The sequence below is a fragment of the Malus sylvestris genome, chromosome 16, assembly GCF_916048215.2.
Source record: "Malus sylvestris chromosome 16, drMalSylv7.2, whole genome shotgun sequence".
NCBI classification, from domain to species: domain Eukaryota; kingdom Viridiplantae; phylum Streptophyta; class Magnoliopsida; order Rosales; family Rosaceae; genus Malus; species Malus sylvestris.
Window position 1 is genome coordinate 3,914,543 of NC_062275.1, and position 21,152 is coordinate 3,935,694.

General features: G+C 35.4%; 2 protein-coding genes and 1 non-coding gene across 9 annotated transcripts; 2 read left to right on the plus strand and 1 right to left on the minus strand.

The window, feature by feature from the left end:
- Window positions 1–3,467: 3,467 nt before the first annotated feature.
- Window positions 3,468–5,868, minus strand: LOC126608531 (protein CRABS CLAW-like). 3 transcript variants are annotated; one of them, XM_050276473.1, is made up of 7 exons: window positions 5,542–5,868; window positions 5,098–5,235; window positions 4,714–4,813; window positions 4,529–4,577; window positions 4,118–4,193; window positions 3,927–3,993; window positions 3,468–3,786 (listed from the first exon to the last, which is right to left on the minus strand). In XM_050276473.1, the coding sequence occupies exons 1-6, from the start codon at window positions 5,635–5,637 to the stop codon at window positions 3,934–3,936; spliced, it is 519 nt and encodes a 172-aa protein (XP_050132430.1). In that variant the 5' UTR covers window positions 5,638–5,868; the 3' UTR covers window positions 3,468–3,786; window positions 3,927–3,933. The 3 variants fall into 3 exon arrangements, with proteins under 3 accessions (XP_050132430.1, XP_050132429.1, XP_050132428.1); XM_050276472.1 differs by having other exon boundaries at window positions 3,468–3,834; window positions 4,714–4,816; window positions 5,542–5,867; XM_050276471.1 differs by having other exon boundaries at window positions 4,714–4,816; window positions 5,542–5,866.
- Window positions 5,869–11,591: 5,723 nt separating this feature from the next.
- Window positions 11,592–11,663, plus strand: TRNAD-GUC (transfer RNA aspartic acid (anticodon GUC)). Its single transcript has one exon. It is a non-coding gene; the product is annotated as a tRNA-Asp (tRNA).
- Window positions 11,664–12,308: 645 nt separating this feature from the next.
- On the plus strand, window positions 12,309–20,812 carry LOC126606259 (uncharacterized). Of its 5 annotated transcripts, XM_050273618.1 has the most exons (17): window positions 12,309–12,569; window positions 12,790–12,897; window positions 13,017–13,151; window positions 13,680–14,228; window positions 14,512–14,641; window positions 14,757–15,055; window positions 15,328–15,451; window positions 15,569–15,886; window positions 15,964–16,440; window positions 16,778–17,661; window positions 17,745–17,830; window positions 17,917–18,135; window positions 18,556–18,684; window positions 19,019–19,357; window positions 19,734–19,849; window positions 20,153–20,276; window positions 20,455–20,812. In XM_050273618.1, the coding sequence occupies exons 1-16, from the start codon at window positions 12,435–12,437 to the stop codon at window positions 20,263–20,265; spliced, it is 4,161 nt and encodes a 1,386-aa protein (XP_050129575.1). In that variant the 5' UTR covers window positions 12,309–12,434; the 3' UTR covers window positions 20,266–20,276; window positions 20,455–20,812. The 5 variants fall into 5 exon arrangements, with proteins under 5 accessions (XP_050129575.1, XP_050129574.1, XP_050129578.1 ...); XM_050273617.1 differs by having other exon boundaries at window positions 20,153–20,812; XM_050273621.1 differs by having other exon boundaries at window positions 17,018–17,661; window positions 20,153–20,812.
- Window positions 20,813–21,152: the final 340 nt, after the last annotated feature.

The following is a 21,152-nucleotide window of genomic DNA, read 5'->3' on the forward strand; positions in this document are numbered from 1 at the left end:
TTGCACCTCTTCTCTCTCTCTTTGGGCATATGGATAACTGTGGTTGATTTTGTGGAAGATATCATGCCTGATCATCGAGAAATTCTAAGCTGCAACCGGGATGTAATCCCACACTAATATCACTCTGATCACGTAACATATACTTAAAAAGTGCACTATCCGTCCAATAGAGATTGCCAACTGATGAATTAGTGACACGAGTGAATCTCGAGTTAATTAGCTACATTTATATATATATATATATAAGGAATCAGTTGATGGCGAGGTCATGGCAATCCAGCTTTTCGGGGGTTGGGAAGACTAAGGGCTGATTTGGTATTGATGTGCTTTGAAAAAAAGCTGCTGTGAGAATAAGCGGCTGTGCTGTGAGAATAAGCGGCTGTGAAATAAATCAACAGAGTGTTTGGTAAACTTTTTTTGTAAAAGTGCTTTTGGAAAAAAAAAAAGTCTGATAGTGAGTATTTTCATTAAAGGAGCATTGTAACTCTGTGTGCTTTGAAAAAAAACCAGTTTTCCAAAGCTGCAAATAGCAGCTTCAGCTTTTTCCTTTGATTTCAGCTTATTCTCACAGCAGCTTCCAAAATAAGCCTTTTTTTTTCAGTTTACCAAACACCTAAAACCCTTACAGCTTTTTTTCATGGGTGTTTTTTTTTTAAGCACCTCACTTCCAAACCACCCCTAACATAGTCATTTCAACTTCCTCTTGAGCACCATGATTCACGAGTATCAATAATCGAATCCATAATCAATCGTGTAAAAACCTGAAAGTTGCCCCAATTATTGAACCATCCTGTGATAGATAATTAATTGGCTTCTTTATCGTCGGTATCATTGTTTAATAGTTAATTATCATACAGTTGTGCTGCATCATGATGTCCACTTTAGTTTTATACATTATCCCAAAATCCTAGAATTTGTGAAAGGGGTGAATTATCCACACACCCCATTTTACTTCTCACACACCTTTTTAATTTTCGGCTGTCGGATCGGATGAATTGAATAAAATTAACGGACATAAATTATCAAGAGTATGTAAGAATTAAAATGAAATGTGTGGATATCACATCCTTTGTGAAATTGTGATCACAAAACTTTAAATCACTTCCAATTAAAGCAAAAAAAGTGGAGTGGCCAACGCTTTTATCCACCTTCCAAAGTTGAAACCCACCAACCATTAGTGCTCACTATTCACTAATCACTCCTTTTAATTAATTATATTTCTGCATTACTCTATGAGATTTGGAATGCAATCATTTGACACGCGACAATGATCTGCTTATTTTATGCAGCATAGAAATACTCGGATTCTCTCACAGTAAGACTCTCTATGAATTCTTTGTCACCTCATAGTTTAACATCAATTCTAATACTAATATTATAAAATATTATGCAAAAAACATGAAGTAATTGAGAGACATGAAGAATGTCACTTTTTAAGAGAGTCTACTTAAAATTTCTCTTATGCAGGAATATATGTATGTGTATATATAATTTATACATACAACTCGGAGATAAAGTGTGAAGGGCTTTGTCTTTGCATTTGACATGATTAAATCAATAATGTTTAAATTAAGGAGGAAGATTAGTGTGCATGTGTGAAAAGTACTTAAAGCCAGTGTCGTGACTCATGTCAAGGTTGTAGCAATCATTTGACATCAGGAATGACGTCGTTCAAACTTTAAAGCCACTTCCACCTTGACGAACGCTTATTGATTAATCGAACCTGGAAATATGACATTGTTTCAAGTTCTGAGAGATGTTTCGAGGTCAAATTTCCAAACTCTCGTTGATAAAAGTGATTTTGAAACCAAAACCTCTAGACTCCATGGACCACGTAAAAGAATCCCTGCTTGCTAACCAATCTGTAAATGGTGAGGCCTCTTTGCCAAACGATCAATTTTTTTTTTCACAAAAAAAAAGTGCTTGTACTCATTAGAAAGTGCTTTTAGCTCTCACAAAAGCACAATCAAATAGAAACTTATGGCTTATTTTGGAGTGCTTTTCAAATGACTGAAAGCGCTTTTAGACAATATTTTTAAGATGATGCTAGAGAAACCAAATTTTTAGATCATATTTTGTAGATCACACGATGAGATGAGTAATGGTTGGACTCATTTTTAAATCATCAACAAAACAACCCAATTATCAACCACCACATCATGTGGTCCACAAAAGATGTTCTAAAAATTTGGTTTCCCTAGCATTTTACATATTTTGTTTGTTCCAAAAGTATTTGAAGTGTTTCATGCAAGAAGCATTAGTTATTTGCTTCTTGCATGAAGCACTTCAAGTACTTTTACAAAATTCACTTGTATTTTTACTAAGGATTGTTTCCAAATATTGTTATGAAAAGCACTTTCACCATTTTAAAATCGCTTCTCAAACGAGCCCTTAGTCTCCCAATATAGCTGAAAAAGAGGGTTACGTGCTCAAATTGGATAATAGAATAATTAAAGTAATTCTTGCGTCTTGCACATCAAATATCTTTCCTATGATTCGGTATTAGGGTTTCACGAACATTATAGTTTTATTGCCATGTTCTTGGTCCCCTGGTTTGGCAATTCAGTTTCAAGTTTATATAGATATTGTTAGGTTTTCAGCCCATGATAAGTTGTCCTAAGTCTATAAGGAATTATAGTCTTAGAGGATCAAATTATTTTTCCAATTGGAGTTAGTTTCTCAATTGCAGTAGGATTTATAACTAAATTCCAATTAGGATTAATAATCTTTATTGAAGAAGACCTTTATTATGTCTATATAAAGGGGCTATTGTACTAGTTTTGAATTTAAGGGAGCAAAACAATAAATTGTATACTACTCAAGGGATTAGAGTGAGAGAATATTGTAAAGTGTGTGCGAGAGAAAAGAAAAGAGATAGTGTATTTATTGTTCTTGTTCTTTCAGGTTTTTCATCAAATCCTAGTTCTAGAGATTTGACAAGATTATTGGTTGTACTCGTTATTGATATAGTGAAAGATTGTTGTTGCTGTCGGCACATATTGCCGAACCACGTAAATTCTTGGTGTTATTTATCTTGGTTATTTGTTTTTCAATTTCCGGAGTTTGTTCTATTTTTCTCATTCTTAAATGCGATATTCTCAACAAATATCAGTGTTTAAGATAAGTACTCTCGAAACATACAAAAATCGTAACTATAGATTTGGAAAAGGAAACTGCACACTTGTCTCTTAAGAATGTGTCTTGAAGCCATCGCAACTTACCAGACAAACCCAAGACAAACCCCTCGACGAAAGCAAGGAGCACAACAATATGCACAAAAATTTCAATAAAATTAGCTCAGATGTATATCCTTTCTTTCAAGTGCGTCTCTATGAAAAGGTTATTAAGCCACCTATGTTATGGTTATGTAAGGTTTAGTAGTGATCGACTCTTCTAGCAATCGTATTGATAGAGCAAGGCTTCGGATGGACAAGATACATGAAGTTAGGGTTCAACCAGAAACTATATAAACAAGAGAATTTAAGTTCATTAACCAAATTAGAATACTGATCAGTCATTCTAATTTAATACAAATTACCAAACACTAACAAAAACTACTCTTAGTACGGAAGTTAAGTTCATTATCGAAGAAACAAAAAGTACGGAGCGTCAAAGTTCTAAACACGAATTAAACGAGTACTTAATCAATTACATGCACGCTGAATTGCTAATGAATGATGAAGTAGTAGCTAGGAAGCAGCTGCGGATGATTAATTAAGATCTCCATGTAATCATGGCGTTTTAGGTTTTGGCAGCACGTAGCTAGGATGTTCATGCCTGCAAAATCTGAGCCCTTGAAAGCATCAATCAGAGAGGCAAATTGAACCCAACCTTCTTCATGCCACGAAAAATAGAAAATGAAAGAAAAAATAGTGATTGAGAAACAATGCCAATAAATAAATAGATGAACAAGATTTGTCTCTTACGTTGTTGTTAATAGCTCCCAGAACCTGATCCTGCAGCTGACGATTGACAGGGAATGTACCTAGCCCACTACAATACAATTTAAATATATTGATACAGCTAGTTAGAATATCTTTTAAATTATAAACGACTTCTGGCAAAAATCTATATGTGTGTACCTGAAACCCTAGACAGCAGGAAAAAGGAAACTTACATTTTTTGCTGCAGCACTAAAAGCTTCACGATGTGGAATCTCTGGGTTTGCTGCTTTGATTCGCTGGATCTCATCTCTATCAAAAAACAACGATGCATTTGGATACGTATGATATCGATATACATAATTTATGTAACTAAGTACTTTAGTTAGGGCTTGGTTGAAGCACCTAATCATATTTTCTTAAAGTTTTCGATTATGGTGACATGATGTTTAATTGATTCAAACTATATTTCACTTCATGCTTCTTTGATTCATGAATAAAGCCTCCCTTGTACCATCGCGGTTACTAAAAAATATATAAAATACATATAGTGATGTCAATGTCAAAGAACAACTTAAAAAGAAAAGTAAATTAACAGTATAAATTAATACTAATTAATTAAGATGGCTAAGCTTGGATCTCCTTACTTCATGAATCGATTGTAGGCAGATGGAAGTCTGTGTTTCTTCTCCGGTGCTGCAAAACAACAAACATATTGACATTTATGATAAAGAAGAGTAACAAGTCCTTTAATTATATTTAAATCTAGCTATCATTAAATAAAGGGATTGACTAAATAAGCCTTGAAATGTGGTTGTAAACTTGAACGTACGTTTCACAACAAAAGGTGCTTTGGGGGATGGTGGGTCGCTTGATACCGGTGACGATGATGTGGAGGATTGGTCCTTCTTGAAGTCATTGCAACAGCCCGCCTGCTTCTCATTCCAATATTGATCACTTTCCTTAGTTAGCAACACACACACAAATAGAGATAGGGTTTTCTTATACTGTAGAAAAACCCTAGAGAGATATATCACTAGGAACATATGTATAAGAAAACTTTTACCCAAATCAGGTTTGGCGTCCACAAAGACATGTGATATATGTATACATATAGTACTGATTACATATATATCGACGGCTGTGATTACCTTCTTTATTTTTGTGTATCTATGATCGAGAGAAGCTAGTTAGCAGAGTAATTAGTAATATTTACCTGAAGAGTCAAGGAGGTGGGGTGATCAGGAAGGCATTGACCTTGGAGTGGAGGTCTGGTGCTGAGAAAGGAGAGGTTACTGCAATGACCACATTTCACTGTTACTGTGTCCATCAACCGTTTGCATGGAATCCCAACCTACAGAAACATCCAATTAATTAGTTAAAAACAAGTTTCTTTTTCTTTCCAAAACTATATACATGTTTACGTATAAGAAACAGAAACTAGCAGATGAGAGAGGAGAGAAAAGTAAATGATGTTAGGACATGATTCTGAAAGTGATACTTGTTGATAGAGAGAGAATGCGGGTTTTATTTTAAAATAGCTAGTCAACATATATATGAAGGTAGACAACCTGTATATGTATATGTATATGTATATATATATATATATATATATATATATATATCATGCATATACATACACACACATATGTTTGATTACCGCAAGAACAGTGTTGCAGAAGTTGCACCGAACATAGCAAAGGTGCTCAGATGGCTGATTAATGAGGTCCATGGTAACTTTCTCTTCCATGTTCATGTTGGAAAGAAAAAGAAAAGGCTAAAGTTTGAAGATGGAGAAGAAGAAGCAGAGGAGGTTTGTAAGATGAAAGTTTGGGGTTTGTGATGATCTGAAGGGATGACTAGGAGGCACTTATAGATTGGGACAAGTAGCTAGGTTAGCTAAGAGGTTACTAGTCATCATCATCGTACTACTTCTGCACTTAATTGCAATGCAGAGACCTCAGTTGCACGTACGTATACGAATTACAAACTTTGCTAAAAAGACATTGACTCAATATCTCCCCATTTTCTCGAGAAAATATTCTATTTATGCTCCTATTTTATTTTACTTTCTTCCCAAATAAATTTGGTTGGAAACAATTAACTAATTAGCAAATTTTTTTGGTAATAACTAGTTATAGCAATTAATTTAGTTTCTTTTCAAGTTAGAGTTTCTATATGTCTCCTGTTTGTTTTCGAATTAAGTCTTTAGTACACTTCTTGTAACTCAAGAGAACTAATTATGTCAAGATATGGTCTTTTTGAGTTATGAAATTGTCCTGACAAATTATAGTGTTCTTTATTTTCGGTCAATGGAAAAATAATCTAAGTTTCTAATCGTTTTTTTTCTTCTTTTTCTCGTTGTTTGATTCTTTGTACAATATAGTGGTAATGTTCAAATCTATGTGAGAGATTTTGGTCTCCCGTTTATTATCTTCATACTTCCCGTTTAAGTTCAATTACCCGTCTTAGACTTAAGATTATTCAAGTTGACTAGGACAATTTGCTACTCTATGCATTACTTTTCAAATCTAGTAGTTTATACAAATTTAAGGAATAAGATTACCCGTCAAAATTAGTATATTTGTCTTCTTCTTCTATTTTTCTTTTTTTCCCTCAAGTTGTCAACTAATCATCTATTGATTTGATTGATGTTAGCCAAAGAAAAGGGGACAATTTCATGCAAAGTGACGGACGAAGTAACCTAATAAAAATTCTTGTGACTGAATATGAATATAGAACTTGATTATACAAATCATCATACTATGAAAAAAAAACATTAGTGCATGATATTAATATTTGAGATTATATGATTATATATCGTCATATTGAATGAAGAGATTTTTCAGTGTGCTTGGACACGAATGATAAACTATATGTATGCAAGTAGAGAATTTTTTTTTTCTTCAAGGTTTCCTCCACTTGCATAATGACATACTACTCCATGTCCCGTATGCATTAAAAATCTCTTTATTGAATGGCTGAGATGCAATCTTATAAAGGGAATTATTAATTAAATAATTATTCATTTGAAACAAAACGTTTTAATTAAAAATTTTATTCTCTCTCCTATCTCATTAATTGTTTTTCATTAATTCTATCTTAATCTTTCTTCTCCCTTATTTCCTTTTGTTCTCTGCCTATCTTAGACTGTCTCTTTCTTCTCCATTTGTGATCCTCTGAAATGAGTACACTAATGCCAGAAATTATTTGCAATGTCCAGAAAATGTGATGACGTTCTTGGCGTTTACCACCAGAAAAAAAAAAAAAAAACCTAGAGTACAAACAGAAAAAAGTATATACGATAAATGTTTTTTTAGAGGATTGCAAAGTTCTCATCTTGCAATTTAAAATTCAAATAGTTGAGGTTTTATTACGTTGACCTATGAATGATATGCACATATGAATTTGATTGAGTAATTTTGAACGGAATGGGCCAAAGACAAGGATTTTAAGAAAATCCCAATAAGAAAAAAATTGTATAAGTAAATTTCTCATTTCTCATTGTAGTGTTGTGTAGATATAAATTGAAATAGATATTAGTGTTTTGCAGGATTTGGTTGGTACTTTGTAGTTTGTACAATGTACTTATGCGACTATCAAGATCGATCAGTGGTAGAGTTGGAGTTTTTAAATAATGAGATCATGATTTCGACTGAAAAAAAAAAAAAAAAAAAAAAAACCTTCACTGGACCATTTCATTTAGCATATGGCAGGAACATGTCTATTCTTGCCAATATTTGTTTAAGACTTATGCCAATAATGTTAACAATTACTATGATATGTAGAGGTTTGTCAAGGGTGGTTCACATACTGGCTCCGTCACTTATCAAGATTAGCAAAAAAAGGAAGGAGAAACAAATAATGAGATGGCAAGGAAGATAATGGAGAGAAAAAAGGTGGAAAAAAATGCATAGGACGAGAGAACTGGAGAAGAAATTGTGGAATGAGAAATTAATAATGAGGTTAGGATTAATGAAACACAGTTCATATGATGAGAGAAAATAAAATTTTAATTAACGATTTTCTTTTCAATAAATAATTATTTAAATTATAAAAATAAGTTATATTAATCTGATTACATCTCAACTATTAAATTATACAGATTTAATCCACCCCCATGTATATTATATATACTATTTACCCTGCATAGTGCAGGATCCCACAATAGAGGACATGTCCCATCCAAAAGATTGTTACACAACAAGACCACCAGAGAAACAATTTGGAAAATAACATTTAGCCATTTTTTGTGTTATACCCTATTGCCTATTGACATCTATAGGAACCTAGGACAATTCATAGAATGAAAATATTGTCGGGAAATTTTATTTTTCAATTTGAACAATGTTTGGCTACTCAATGATGAGTAAGAATTCTACTCAAAACTTTTCGTGTTTGAATTACATATGTTTATGCTTTTAATCAGAACCGTTCATATTACAAATCACTTTATAAAGATCATCTCTAAAATCGTTTAGTTAATCTATTATAACAAATACATAGACAGTTCATCATGGTTTTGACAATTCTGTTAATCTGTTTTATATAATTCGAGGACTAAACGACCTTATTTTTAATTGATTTTTTGCAGAAGCGCTTTTTATAAAATGATTTATAATATGATCATAAATATGAAGTTCTATAGATTGGCAATGAATTATTTTGAGTAGAAACTCCTACTTATTTTTTTAGTAACTAAGTATTATTCTTTCAGATTAGGGTATAGCTTTGTAGGGATTCAAATTAAATTGGACATTTTTCAACAAACATAAGAAAGTATCTCAAGAGCGATAGCTTTTTTTTTTTTTTTCGATAAGAGAGCGATAGCTAGTTGATGAACATTAGACATAATATACATCTAAGACCAACTATTATCCGAATTGTCACATAGAATCAATATCTCCATTGTCCCAGAATCTCATGAGTTCCACATCATGTAAGAGATTAAATAAATTGAGAAAATAGTTTCGTTTATATTGTAACAAGTAAGATGCTAATGTGAACACATATAACAGATTGTATGGTAAATAAATTTGGCGAGTATTGCTCATGCGTCCATAAACCCTAATCATGCAATGCAACGACGACCTAGCTAGCCTGTAGTAAATATGAACTGGAATTTGGAGCCAACCAGTAACCAGGCAGCTAGAAATTTAATGAGTTGAATGAATGAGAAGTTAGAACTGAATGAAGGTGAATGAATCCATGAAAAAAATCAAAGAAAAAATTGAAAAGGTAAACATAGCATAGCTATAGTAGTACTCCATAGTAATGAAGAGAAGAGGTCCTGTCATGCCTTCCTTCTTTTGTGGGTGCAATGCCAAAGTTGGAAACCTGAAAGACACCAGTGCTGAATCACATGTCACTTTCCTCACTCACCAGTCCACAGTGTGAATATTGAATTTAGGAGATAGCAAAAGGCAAATCGCTTGCCAGGACATGGGTTGTTTGTAATTATATCTGCGTCTTTGTTATGTGATGGGACGATTCCCTCAGTTTCCCAAACAGGAAATAAAGCCATTTTTACACTTGAATCTCCACCTTTCTTTGCTTGTGTATACAACTATTTTCCCAAGGTCTCCTTTTCCTTTCAATTTTCTCCATGCCTGCATTTTCTACTTAATTTAGTCCTTTCCATGGGAGTAAATTGCATGCCTGCCTCTGCAGGCTGCAGCCCTCTCTCTCTTATGCGTCTTTCTGCTTCTCCATGATAGCGCTTTGTATGTGGATTGGACGCCGCACGAGATTCCCATGTCATCTTTGAACCTTACCAAATTTCCACCACTTACCAGACCATACCCTTCTGGCTTCTGGTTGAGATATTCTTTATTTCGTGTAACAAAGATTTAGTTATGTTATCGTTATAGTCTAATAAATACTTGACGTGTGTTCAAAAAGTAAATTACTTGTTTAATAGACGATTGCTATGTAGTAAATTGGCGACAAATATGACATGAGACGAGAATCTCTTCTTCAGGTTGTCATGACTCATGAGTATGATCGATCTTGTTCCAATCCGATTTGTGGTTCCCTTCCTTAACATATTTGGACACAATCATTGGATGCATGGTCACCTCCAAATTCTATCTCTATCGGGAAATTCAGATTAGACCCATCTCAGCACCATATCTTTCTAGGCTCTAGCTACCTATATATAGTTGTCTTCGTGTGTACACTTACCTAACATTTAGGGCACCTTCTCTCTCATCCTAGTTGTTACGTTGATTCATTTAATAATACGCACTTATATTTATTAGTCCATTCTCTGACACTTTAAAAGTTTTTGTTAGGGTTTTGATTAACCGATCGATACTTGTATCAGAGTTGTAGCTACAGGATTAGGTTTCCGATCTTCGACTAAGAAAAAAACTAGGGTTTGTCCAATCCGCGTACCCGTATCTTTTGTCTACATGGTACACAATTGGTTTTGGAGTTTTATATGATTGACAAGTTTACATGTTAATTCTCAAACAAGTTGAAAACTTATCAACACGCAAATGCCTTATCCACCCAGACTTCAATTCTTCTAACTTAAAGCTTTTCCGGTGTTCAAGTTCGGCCGGTACCCTTGATTGCTCTTGGTTGTATCACATAATCAATCATATCAATATTGTTCTCATCCGGGCTTAATAAGATTTTTAGGATTTTTGTATTGATTGATTTGGAACGAATTTTTGCAAAAAACAAATTATAAATTGACAATTATAAGTTAAAGTATAATCAATTTTTGGAAACTTCTATTTTAAGACCTCTATCTTGGTAATTTTCTGGCTTGCCATTAACCATATGCGATGAAAACGAGGCCCAACAACCTACTTATAAAAGTAATCATATATCCGTGTTTATTAATGAACTATCAGTTCTTACATGTATGAGCTGATTTATGTGAGTCAATCGAAATGATAAGGAAATCTATGTTAACTAAACTTTCCTCATACTATACACAACACAATACAACCTAAATTAAGCATGACATGAGTGATCAATAAATTATCCAAACTAAGCAACTCACAAAGGATTAAAGTGGCCATCCACAATTTCTTAACCTGGCACATACCTAGTACGACGATGATGAGCAATTACTTGAGACAAGGACAAATTACATCGTATGTAGCCCTAGAAATGACGGACAAACTATATGTTTGTGGCCCGCTGGTGTAGGAGAGACTTGGCTCAGTATACCATGTAAAATTAAAAGATTTATAGTAAATTTTGAAGTACTTTGTGATTCTACACGAGTAACATTGACAAGAAAACAAGATACAATGCAACATTAAGAAATCAAAACAAAACACAGGAAATACCTTAAAAAAGCCAAAACAAAACGATTTATATGTCAAACTCGCATCCATGCAAGTTGAGTGTGAGCCATCTCACCTATAATTAGGTAGACATAAATATTAGAGACTTTAGCATTAGTGAATTTGAGTTCGTTCACCAGAATAAGTGGTTAAGAGTGTTGGAAGTTATTGAATTTATCTACTAAATTTGGCGTTCGCAATTTGGTAGATTTGGTTTGTTTTTCATAGTTTTGATTAAGATTTCCATTATATATGTTTCTTTATTTATCAGTTTTCAAATTTATTGTAGGATTCGGATCGTTTGTAATTATGGAGAAGAATAGATGGCATATGAGATCCCATGAGAATGGGTGCTTTTCATTCTAATTACTTTAAATAAAACGACGAATTCTAGTTTGTCAACAATGTCGTTGTAGTATAGTGGTAAGTATTCCCGCCTGTCACGCGGGTGACCCGGGTTCGATCCCCGGCAACGGCGCTTCTGTTTTTTATATTCCGTCTCGACTTTTATGAACTTTCTCTTACTGTCGGTCACCCAATGAAAAGTCACCCACCAATCAAATGGTTCTTCTAAACAGGCTTTTCTCGTTTTCAACCCATTGGCCAATCACATTGCAGGGTCACATATCAAATTACAAATTCAGGTGGTTTTAATTAGAATTAACTCCCCTCATACGTAGAGATTTTCAAAATGTGTCATATGGGCTTTAGTTATTTCACGTTGCACCATAAGATTTTATTATTGTATGAATTACGTTTTTTTATCTATTTGATCGTTTAATTTTCCATTAAATTGATGAGTTTTTAATTAATTTGGTACAAATATTGACTTATATGCTAATCGATTTACGGATTCTACTTTCATCAGGTCATCAATTTAATGAAGTTTCAAATAATTTTGTAGAAAAATATGAATTGATACAATTTGAAAACTTCAAGATGTAATGTTAGAAATTTAACGGGCATTCTATGCCATCTTGATTCCCCTTCTTTGAGGGACAGGTCGAATAGTCGAAGAAGGGTATGGGATATTTCCTATTTCCAAAACTTCATGGCCCAATTTGAAAAATATCCCAAACCTAAAAGGTATAAAATGTAATTATCTCTTTTAATTTCTTCAATCTCAAATGGCCCTCTCGTTTTCGTTCCCGCCACAAACACCTCCCCTCCCTCTCTTTCTCTGAGAACTATAAATTAAATATTTTGCCGCTAATTTACTGTCGTCCTTTCGAAAGCTCAGACCTAAAACATGACGAAGCCTCCGAAAGTCGCCGGAGAAACAAAACCCAGTGGAGCGGCGGAGAAGCCAGACGATCTCGAAATCACATCCATCGGCTCCCTCTACACCGGACCTTGGGACAAGAAGTACTGGAGCTCCTCCCGGGTTCGATTTTCCTCTTTCCCACCTCTTAATTTCGAAAATCTAGAGTTTAGGTTAGGGTTTGTGAGATTTGATTGATTGAATTAAATTAGGATGAGTAATTAGTTTAGTGATAAAGTATTATAAGACTATAAAGTTGGTGATTATTTTCAGTATCATCCTAATTTTAACATGAATTCATGCTGTCTTTGAAATTTTGTTGAATTGTATTGAAATTTTGTAGGGGAAAGATCGGTATCCGTATCCGGTTGGGTATCAGGCGGTTCGAGCTCACAATGGGAGCACATATAAGATGGAGATTCAAGAAGGTCCTAAAGGACCTTTATTTTCGGTTTGTAGCCAAACCCCTGCAGCTTTTGATTGTTTAATGATATTTTAATGACATTCAGTTTTTCGGTTGCATATTTTGATTTTATGCTTGAATGGAAAGGTAATTTTTTAAATGTGCAGATTATTTGTGCTGATGGACAATCCTGTTCTGGGCAAACCCCAGATATGGCATGGGAGAAATTTCAGAAGAAATTTTTTCCCCGGTTGAAGATTTGGCATGGGAAGAGGTTTTCGTGCAAGATTGATGGTGTGGAGGTAGAAATTGATTCCTTTTTCGTTTGTAGTTTACGTCGGAATTGCTTTTATTGTAAGCAATTGGGTTTTGTTGTTACTTTCTTCTGTGGACACTCCTAGCAAGAAAGAAAAATGTCTAAGTTAATTAACATGAAAAACATAAATGTCCTTAGCAACATTAAGATTTTGGTTCATCTGAAACACATTCACTAGTGACACAGTAAACTATGCTATGTGACAACTTATTGCGTTAGTCATCTTCTACATGTTCAGTTAATTTCAACTCATGACTCAACTCTCCATAAACTAGTCCCTTCTGATATAGGTTATTAGGTTATTTCAACTCGTCTATTGGAATGGCGCCTTTTCTGAATCTGATCAACCTCTATGCAGGATGATATTTATTATTTAACCATTCTGTCTGCTAGAGAAGCATAGGATTTCCTTTCCATTTTACTTTGTTCTTCACATGTTTGCTGAAATAAATCAAACAGAAATGATAGTAACTCAGAAGATTGATTTTTTTTTTTTTTCGCGTTTTAAATGCAGTTTTTTGGCTTCAAAAATCCATTTGTCCAGAGGTTACTTCGGGAGATGGCAGCAAATGTTAATGGAACTGCAGAAAGGAGTTTGTTACCTTTGAGCTTCTGTAACAGGGCCTCTGGAACAGATGTTGATAATCATTCCCCAGAGCCATGTTCATTCATGGCATCACCACGAATCACAGGGAAGCGAAGTAGGAGACGTGAACTTGTAAATTCGAAGTCATTCAGTTCGGCTAGCATTAAAAGAAGCAGACCTGAATATCTGGCATCTGTAGCTGAGGCTTCAAAAGGGAAGAAGAGATATCATAATAATGGGAAGAATGCTGTGAATGAAGATGACATTTGTAAATATCAGAAGGTACTGCCACCATTACCTGCTCATCAAGAAGAGAGTGAGTTTTCAGCCAAAGATAGTTTGCCATTAGATTCTGCTGGCGTCTCCAATCATCTCAGGAAGGATGCTGATCATGAAGACACAAGGCTTTTTACGAGTTCTGGAAATTGTAAATCTACTGGGGTAGCCAGCAACTTGTCTGCAAATGAAGATAAACCTGTGAGCACATTTTCTGTTCTTATTCATCTTCCCCCCAAACCCCAAACGAAGCTGAAAATACTGCACTATTTTATTGGTTCCCTTTTGATTCGTATATTTTTGTAAATGCTTGAAAACACAAGTTTTCACATATGCCCAAATATTTATGTGCTTACATCACTGCTTACTTCAAACTAGGCTTCTCTTTGCTTGTTTAGAAAAGATGTCCATCGTCATCAATTTGACTTGTGTCACAGTTCTGTATTGAATTTCTGTTGATTGAGACATTCTCAACTTCTTACAGCTTGATAGGTCTCAAGATGCGAATCCAATGGAACTAGAAGACAAAAATGTAGATGCTACAGTGCCAAAAGATTCCGAAGGTCTTACTGATGTTGGCCTTTATGCTCCAGATACCTTTGATTTAACACAGGGTAATCTTAACTCTCCATTTGTTTCATACTCTGTAGTTCCACTGTGATCACCACAGCTTGTGGCTTCAAGTATGGTAATTGATCATCATCTTTCGTTTTTGTTGTCTTAATGCAGATAAGACTTCTGATTCTGCTCCAACTATCCAGGATAGAAGTGCCTTGAAGGTGGTCATTCCTGAAGGGTTGCTGACAGAATCACATCAAAAAGTCTCGCCACCATTAGTGCATTTAGTACCTGCTCATCATGAAGAGAGTGACTTTTCAGCCAAAGATAGTTTGCCACTGGATTCTGTTTGCTTCTCCAATCATCTCAGGAAGGATTCTGCCCATGAAGAAGCAAGGCTTTTGGTTGGTTCTGGAAGTTGTAAATCTACTGTGTTAGCCAGCAACTTGCCTGTAGATGAAGAAAAACCTGTGAGCTCATTTCCCTTTTTATTCATCTTCCCTCAAAACCCCATGGGAAGCTGAAAATACTTCACTATTTTGTTGAATCCAATTTGATTCACATATCCTTGGAAACCTTTTGAAAACACATTCTCACATATCCTTAAATATTTATTTACATCACTGTGGTTAGTCCAAACTAGGCTTCTCTAAGCTTGTTCAGAAAAGTTGTCCATTTGTCCTCAGTTTTGCTTATGTCATGGTTCTGTAGTCGGTTTTCTGTTGAATAACATACTCTACAGTGTGACAGGTCTCAAGATTTCAACCTGATGGCACCAGAAGATAAAAATATGGATTCTACAATACCAAAAGATTCCGAAGCTCTTACTGATCTTTGTGCTCCTGATACCTTAGATTTTACACAGGGTAATCATTAACTATCCGCTTGTTTCATAGTATGCCATTCCATTGTGAGTACCCCAGATGGTGGCTTCAAGTATTGGTAATTGATAATCTATTCCACTATTTCCGCATCAAATGCAGATAATACTTCTGAATCTGCTTCAACCATCCAGGATAGAAGTGCCTTGAATGTGGTCATTTCTGAAGGTTTGGTGACTGAATCACACCCAGAACAAGAAACAGACGCTTCTAAACCAAATGCAAGTTCTGAAATTAATGATTTTGATTCAGTTGGAGAAGAAATGGCCAAGTCAATGATGACATTTCTTCTTCCGCAAGCTATTCCTTTGCTGAAGAAGGGTTCGAGAAAGGAAAAGGGTACTGTTAGCCCTTCAGAAATTCTGCCTTGTATGCTGAAATCTCAAGAGGAAATTAATGAAACCAGTGCTCCATCCACTGGTACTGCATTGAACATTATTAGTTTTACACTCGGCCCTTTTATAGTTCGTTGGTTATTCTTTTCTTTATACTTGTAGGTGCAATGCTTGCTGCAACTAAAGATGCTGAGGAAGAAGGGATGTATACCCTAAATAGCGATCTTGGTTCAATTGTTCCAATAAGGTCTATTGTTCCTGACAGTTTAGAGGGTGATCAATATGGTGACCGTGTAGTCAACCACAATATATGTTCCACTGATAAGGCTGAAGCTGATGAAGATAGTTCTGACGATGCATGCCTTCTCAACAGTTATCGGCAAGTTGTTTCTGTTAATAAGCATAACAAATCATTAGATGATCATCTTGAGATCAATGGAAGCAAATATATCATGGATTCTACTGGGAGGCTTGAGGAATGTGACACATACATATCTGGGTCTCTTTCAGTTTGTACATCTCCTCATAACAGAGTCGTTTCTGAAGAAATCAGGGATGAATTTGCTAATAGGGATGGATGCTCACTCGGTGTTATCCAATCTAAGCAAAGCAAAGAAACTTCAGATAATCTCCCTGAAGGTATTTTTTTTACACCAATTGTTTCAGTTAACTTTTATTTTTGTTCCCAAATTCTGGGATGTGTCTATCTAAGGTACTCATTTTCCGTCTAGTTGGTGAGATGAAGCGCCTTCTATTTCTACTGGCCTCGTAAGTTAGATAAAATGACATGACATTTTAGTTTCTTTGTGTGAGTTGTCACAATTTGTTACGATTTCTTTACTCTGTAGTACTTTTTTTCTATTATCAGGTTATGAACAAATTAGTGATCCGAACTCCATATTTTTTTTTTCCAACTCTATGTGCACTGTTTCTTAGGAAATTCTAGCTAACTCAAGTACTGATTCTGGTTATTCAGCGATAGATGTAATTGAGGATAACCAAAGAGGCATGTTGAATTCTTCAAAAACATCAGAGAATGAAAATGCTGATAAGAGAACTGTTGCAGAAATTGGAAATGAGTCGTTTAATAAAGTTTCGAACTTAGTATATACCAGGAGGAAAGTTCACAAAGGAAATTACAGTGCTCCGTTCTCAGAGAGTATAGTATGCAGAAATAATGGTGATATTTGTGTGCCTGAATCATACCCTTCCACAGAGACTTTGCTTGCGTTGGAGACTTTGCAAATGGGTTCTTCTGATGACACTTCAAATAAGAGAGATTCATTCTGTGCTGAAGCCAAGATTGGGGGACATTCCAGTTGTTTGAATGCAGAGAAACCTTCCACGATATCTAAAGGTCCCATAAACAGTAGTGTTCCTGCTGTATTACAAGATCAAGCATTAGTTGGTGCCTCTGGAGAAAATGATACTTCGTACTCACTTGATTTGCCTGTTTCACGTGTAGAAAACCATGTTGACAAGGATGTGGTTGAACATGAGAACCTCCTCGAGTTAAACAACTCTGAAACATCTCAGAAACAGGGGATGATCATCATTCATGATCCCAATAGTATTCCACATCATTCAGACTCGAAGTCTCACAGTATGGAATTTAATAAGGAACTAGTGGGCAATCTTGAGTTTGTGGGATGTTATTCCCATCAAAGTCCTGTTTTGTCAGCGTTGTTGAGTGCAAAGGGGACTGAAACTTACGTTTGTGTTTTATGTGGCCATCTGGTTGACAAGGACGGAAGCCTATTCATCTACAAGATACAATTCGAGGGACCAAGTGTTGGATGCCCTTCTTTTGTTGGTCACACATCCGTAACATGGCCCATGCGAAAAGACTACTTTGGTAAAGTAAGTTCTCGTATTTATTTGGCTTGGTAGACTTGTGTGCTTTATTATCAATTTTTTTGACATATGTGTTTACTCTTTGCCAGATTTCTTTGGAAAGATCCAGTTTGCAATTCACTCCAGATGGGCGATGTCTTGTTTTACTTGACAGCATTAAAACACCTTACTGCAGGTTAACCATCTATGCAGATTTTTAAAAAGTAATGTCATAAATTAGGATTAAAGTTACTAAGAAGGATTTCCTTTAAATATTCTTAGGCAGGGGAGTATCAATTGTTCATGCTCCACATGTACGTCAAACCGCTCAGAGGAGAATACAGTGAAGATTGTGGAAGTAAAACTTGGTTATGTTTCAGTGGTGGCAAGATTGAAAGCAGTAGACAGTTTAGAATGTATATTGGTTTGTAAACCCAACAATATTGTTGCTGTTGGAGAAAGTGGGAGACTGCATCTGTGGGTTATGAACTCAATGTGGAGGTGAGTATCTAAAACCTTTCTTTCAACACCTCTAATACAAGTGTGGGTGTCAAACTTTAGTAAGTGTTATTTTCAATAGAGTGGGAGTATTGTGTCAAAAGTCCAAGTATTTGATTGCTGGTGCAAATTTTGTGCTAGATTTACCTTTAATACATCAACCACTAGTTCAGTGGGGAAACATGGCACTTGCTATAAGCCTATAACCTTACGCAATTGTCTATTTGTAAGTCGTGCCATGTGCACACTTTGTGTTCTGAGATATTTTCCCCCTTTTTTCCTAGCCAATCGATTAAATCTGATGGTACAGCACAAATTGCGTTACTGTTTTTCATGTTTGCCGACAATCATTTACTGTTTCGAGTTGTTTCCATATCTTGTGTTAAACAAATTTTAATGGGGCTTCAAATTCCTTGTTTGCAGTGCACAGATAGAGAATTATGTTCTGCCAGCTGAAGATTGCATCTCCCCTGGAATAGTGGAGTTGAAGAGAACTCCAAATTGTACTCATATAGTTGTTGGCCATAATGGTTGTGGTGAATTCAGTTTATGGTATGCCTTTCTTAAACTACTGAGGAGGCCTACCGCACATAAGTAGTCTTCTTTCATAAAGTAAAATATCACTGGTTCACTGTTATGTGGAATCACATAGGCTTGATAATTGGTCCTAATTGTGTTACCTAATCTGGATTATTTAGATTAAAAGTTTCCGGCCATTAGTTCTGTTGTCTGATTCTATCAGCTTCCAGTTCGCCTTTTATATGAATTTTGCGTATAGTAGGTTATATGTTTGTTATTGACCTAATTTAATATGAAAATTTTAGGCAATCAATTTTATTCTATGTAAAATTGATTAGTAGTAACATGCAACGGCATTTTCTTTCAGGGATATTTCTAAACGCATCCTCGTGTCAACGTTCTCTGCATCAAGCACTTCAGTCTGTCAATTCATTCCCGTCAGTTTGTTTACTTGGCAAATACAGTGCCCTGTTTCCGGCTACTCTGATATAGAAGAACACCTCAAGCAAATGATGCCTGCCACATGTGATGGCCAATTTTCCTTGGAGGGGGAAGACCTTGCTGTCTGGCTTCTTGTCTCATCATCCTCTGATTTTGATAGTCAAGACTATATGTCCGGTGATTGCGACTTAAACCCAGTGGGAAGGTGGAGGCTTGCTCTAACGGTGAAAAATACGATGATCTTCGGAAGTACATTAGATCCAAGGTGTGTTGACCTTTTCATGTACTGGAATGGAATTCTTCAACTATTTTTCGGGGCATTGAACTTTATGAAATTGAGATCAGTTATTGCCAATAACTAATCGACTGATTTCATATTGATCTGGTATTTTCTATGCTATTTCAGTTCAGTTATTGGTCTTAGAACACGTAGAGTAGAAATTTCTGCTTTTTTCAGGGAAAGTCTCAAGGATTAGACATTGGTAAAGATAAACTTGAAATGCCTGTCTACAGGTGTTTCTCTGATGATTAGAATGTATTGCTGATAATTGGACATTACTATTTTTAAACAATCAGAGAGTACAAACCTTTCCAGGATTGAGAATTCAGCTGTTTTATTAACTTATAAACTCGATGTACAGAGCTGCTGTTGTTGGTGCATCGGCTGGTCAAGGGATCTGTGGTACTAGTGATGGACTTGTGTATACGTGGGAGTTATCAACAGGAACTAAAATCGGCGATATGCATCAGTTTAACGGTATGCATCTGCGATTACTATCTTAAAGAATAATGTTAGAAAGCAGAAGTTGTCGAACTATGAACCCTACAATAATTGGTTCTAGAAACAGCCTTTCATCCACGGCAGATTTCGTTAGTGAAACATGCATCAATATATGACTTACATTTGCTGTGCTTTTGCTTCTGGTTGATTGCTTCATTCTGCCTCAGATTCCTAATATTTGATAGATGCGAGTCACGGTTCAGACGAAACTGATGAATCATTTTACTTATTTTTCTGTTGAACTGATGGTTTTTACACTAAGTTTTGTGATGGTATCAGGCGGCAGAGTTTCGTGTATTGCTACCGATGACTCGAGGTCGGGTGCTGTGGCCGTAGCCTGTGACAATCGATTGCTGGTTTACATGCACTCTGAAAAACAATCTGTAAACTAACAAGCAAACAAGTAAGCTTTTTGTGATCTTACATTTGATGCATGAAAGTAGTCCAGATGTATATCAGCGTATCTTACACTTTGGGAGTTCTGAACATGATCATCGTATCAAAAGTGCATGCATGTTCCACTTTCTGCATTATATCAGCGTATCTTTGTTGGGCACTCTCAAGTTTTTTCGAAACCCTAGCCGGAGCATGGACATCGTAATACATGTTCGTGAAGATGATTGGCCGGAACATGATCGTCGGCGTCGGCTAATTGGCTAATTCATCGAGGGTCGGCAAAGAATGAATCAGCAAGACCACTTGTTGCCGCCATTGATCATTCGGCCAAGTTAACAACAGAGAACAGCAGTGCAGGCGGTGTTGGAAGTTAACAACAACAACAATGCATCTATCAAATATTCCACTGCTGCCTCCCGTAGGAGTGTTAGCCTGTCTCATTTCTTCTCAAATATGAATCGGATATCCAATCATTTCGAATTGAATTATTTAAAAAATTATCTATATTATATTAAATTTATTATTTTATTATGCATAATCAAACCGATTTCTTGATCCAATAGGCTGCCATCCAAATAATTATGGAAGGCGTGTGAAAAAAATAATAATTATGCAAGTAGCAAGTAGCAAGTAGCAAGTCCGATTAAGCATAGTCCTAATCAGGATGGAGTTAGAAATTTCTTCTAGTGGGGGCAACCGAAAACAACTAGAAAAATTTTATTATAGTACGGTTTACACAATATGATATTAAGGATGATTTTTAATGATAATGTATCACAATTCTAATGTTACAAAAATTTCAATATAGTAGTGAAAAGTGGCAAAGTGATGAGAAAAATATAAGTATATAATAGGTGGGAGAGGGTTTTTTCAATTTGAATGA

Bases quoted from the DNA above. Each gene is read 5' to 3' on its own strand.
- LOC126606259 (XM_050273617.1), top strand. From the start codon at position 12,435: ATGACGAAGCCTCCGAAAGTCGCCGGAGAAACAAAACCCAGTGGAGCG. The intron at 13,152-13,679 runs GTAGAAATTGAT...TTTTAAATGCAG, and splicing joins GCAAGATTGATGGTGTGGAG to TTTTTTGGCTTCAAAAATCC. The intron at 15,887-15,963 runs GTACTGCATTGA...TTATACTTGTAG, and splicing joins AACCAGTGCTCCATCCACTG to GTGCAATGCTTGCTGCAACT.
- LOC126608531 (XM_050276472.1), bottom strand. From the start codon at position 5,637: ATGAACATGGAAGAGAAAGTTACCATGGACCTCATTAATCAGCCATCT. The intron at 5,236-5,541 runs GTAATCAAACAT...ATGTTTCTGTAG, and splicing joins TCTGCAACACTGTTCTTGCG to GTTGGGATTCCATGCAAACG. The intron at 4,194-4,528 runs GTAAGGAGATCC...GTTTTTTGATAG, and splicing joins GCCTACAATCGATTCATGAA to AGATGAGATCCAGCGAATCA.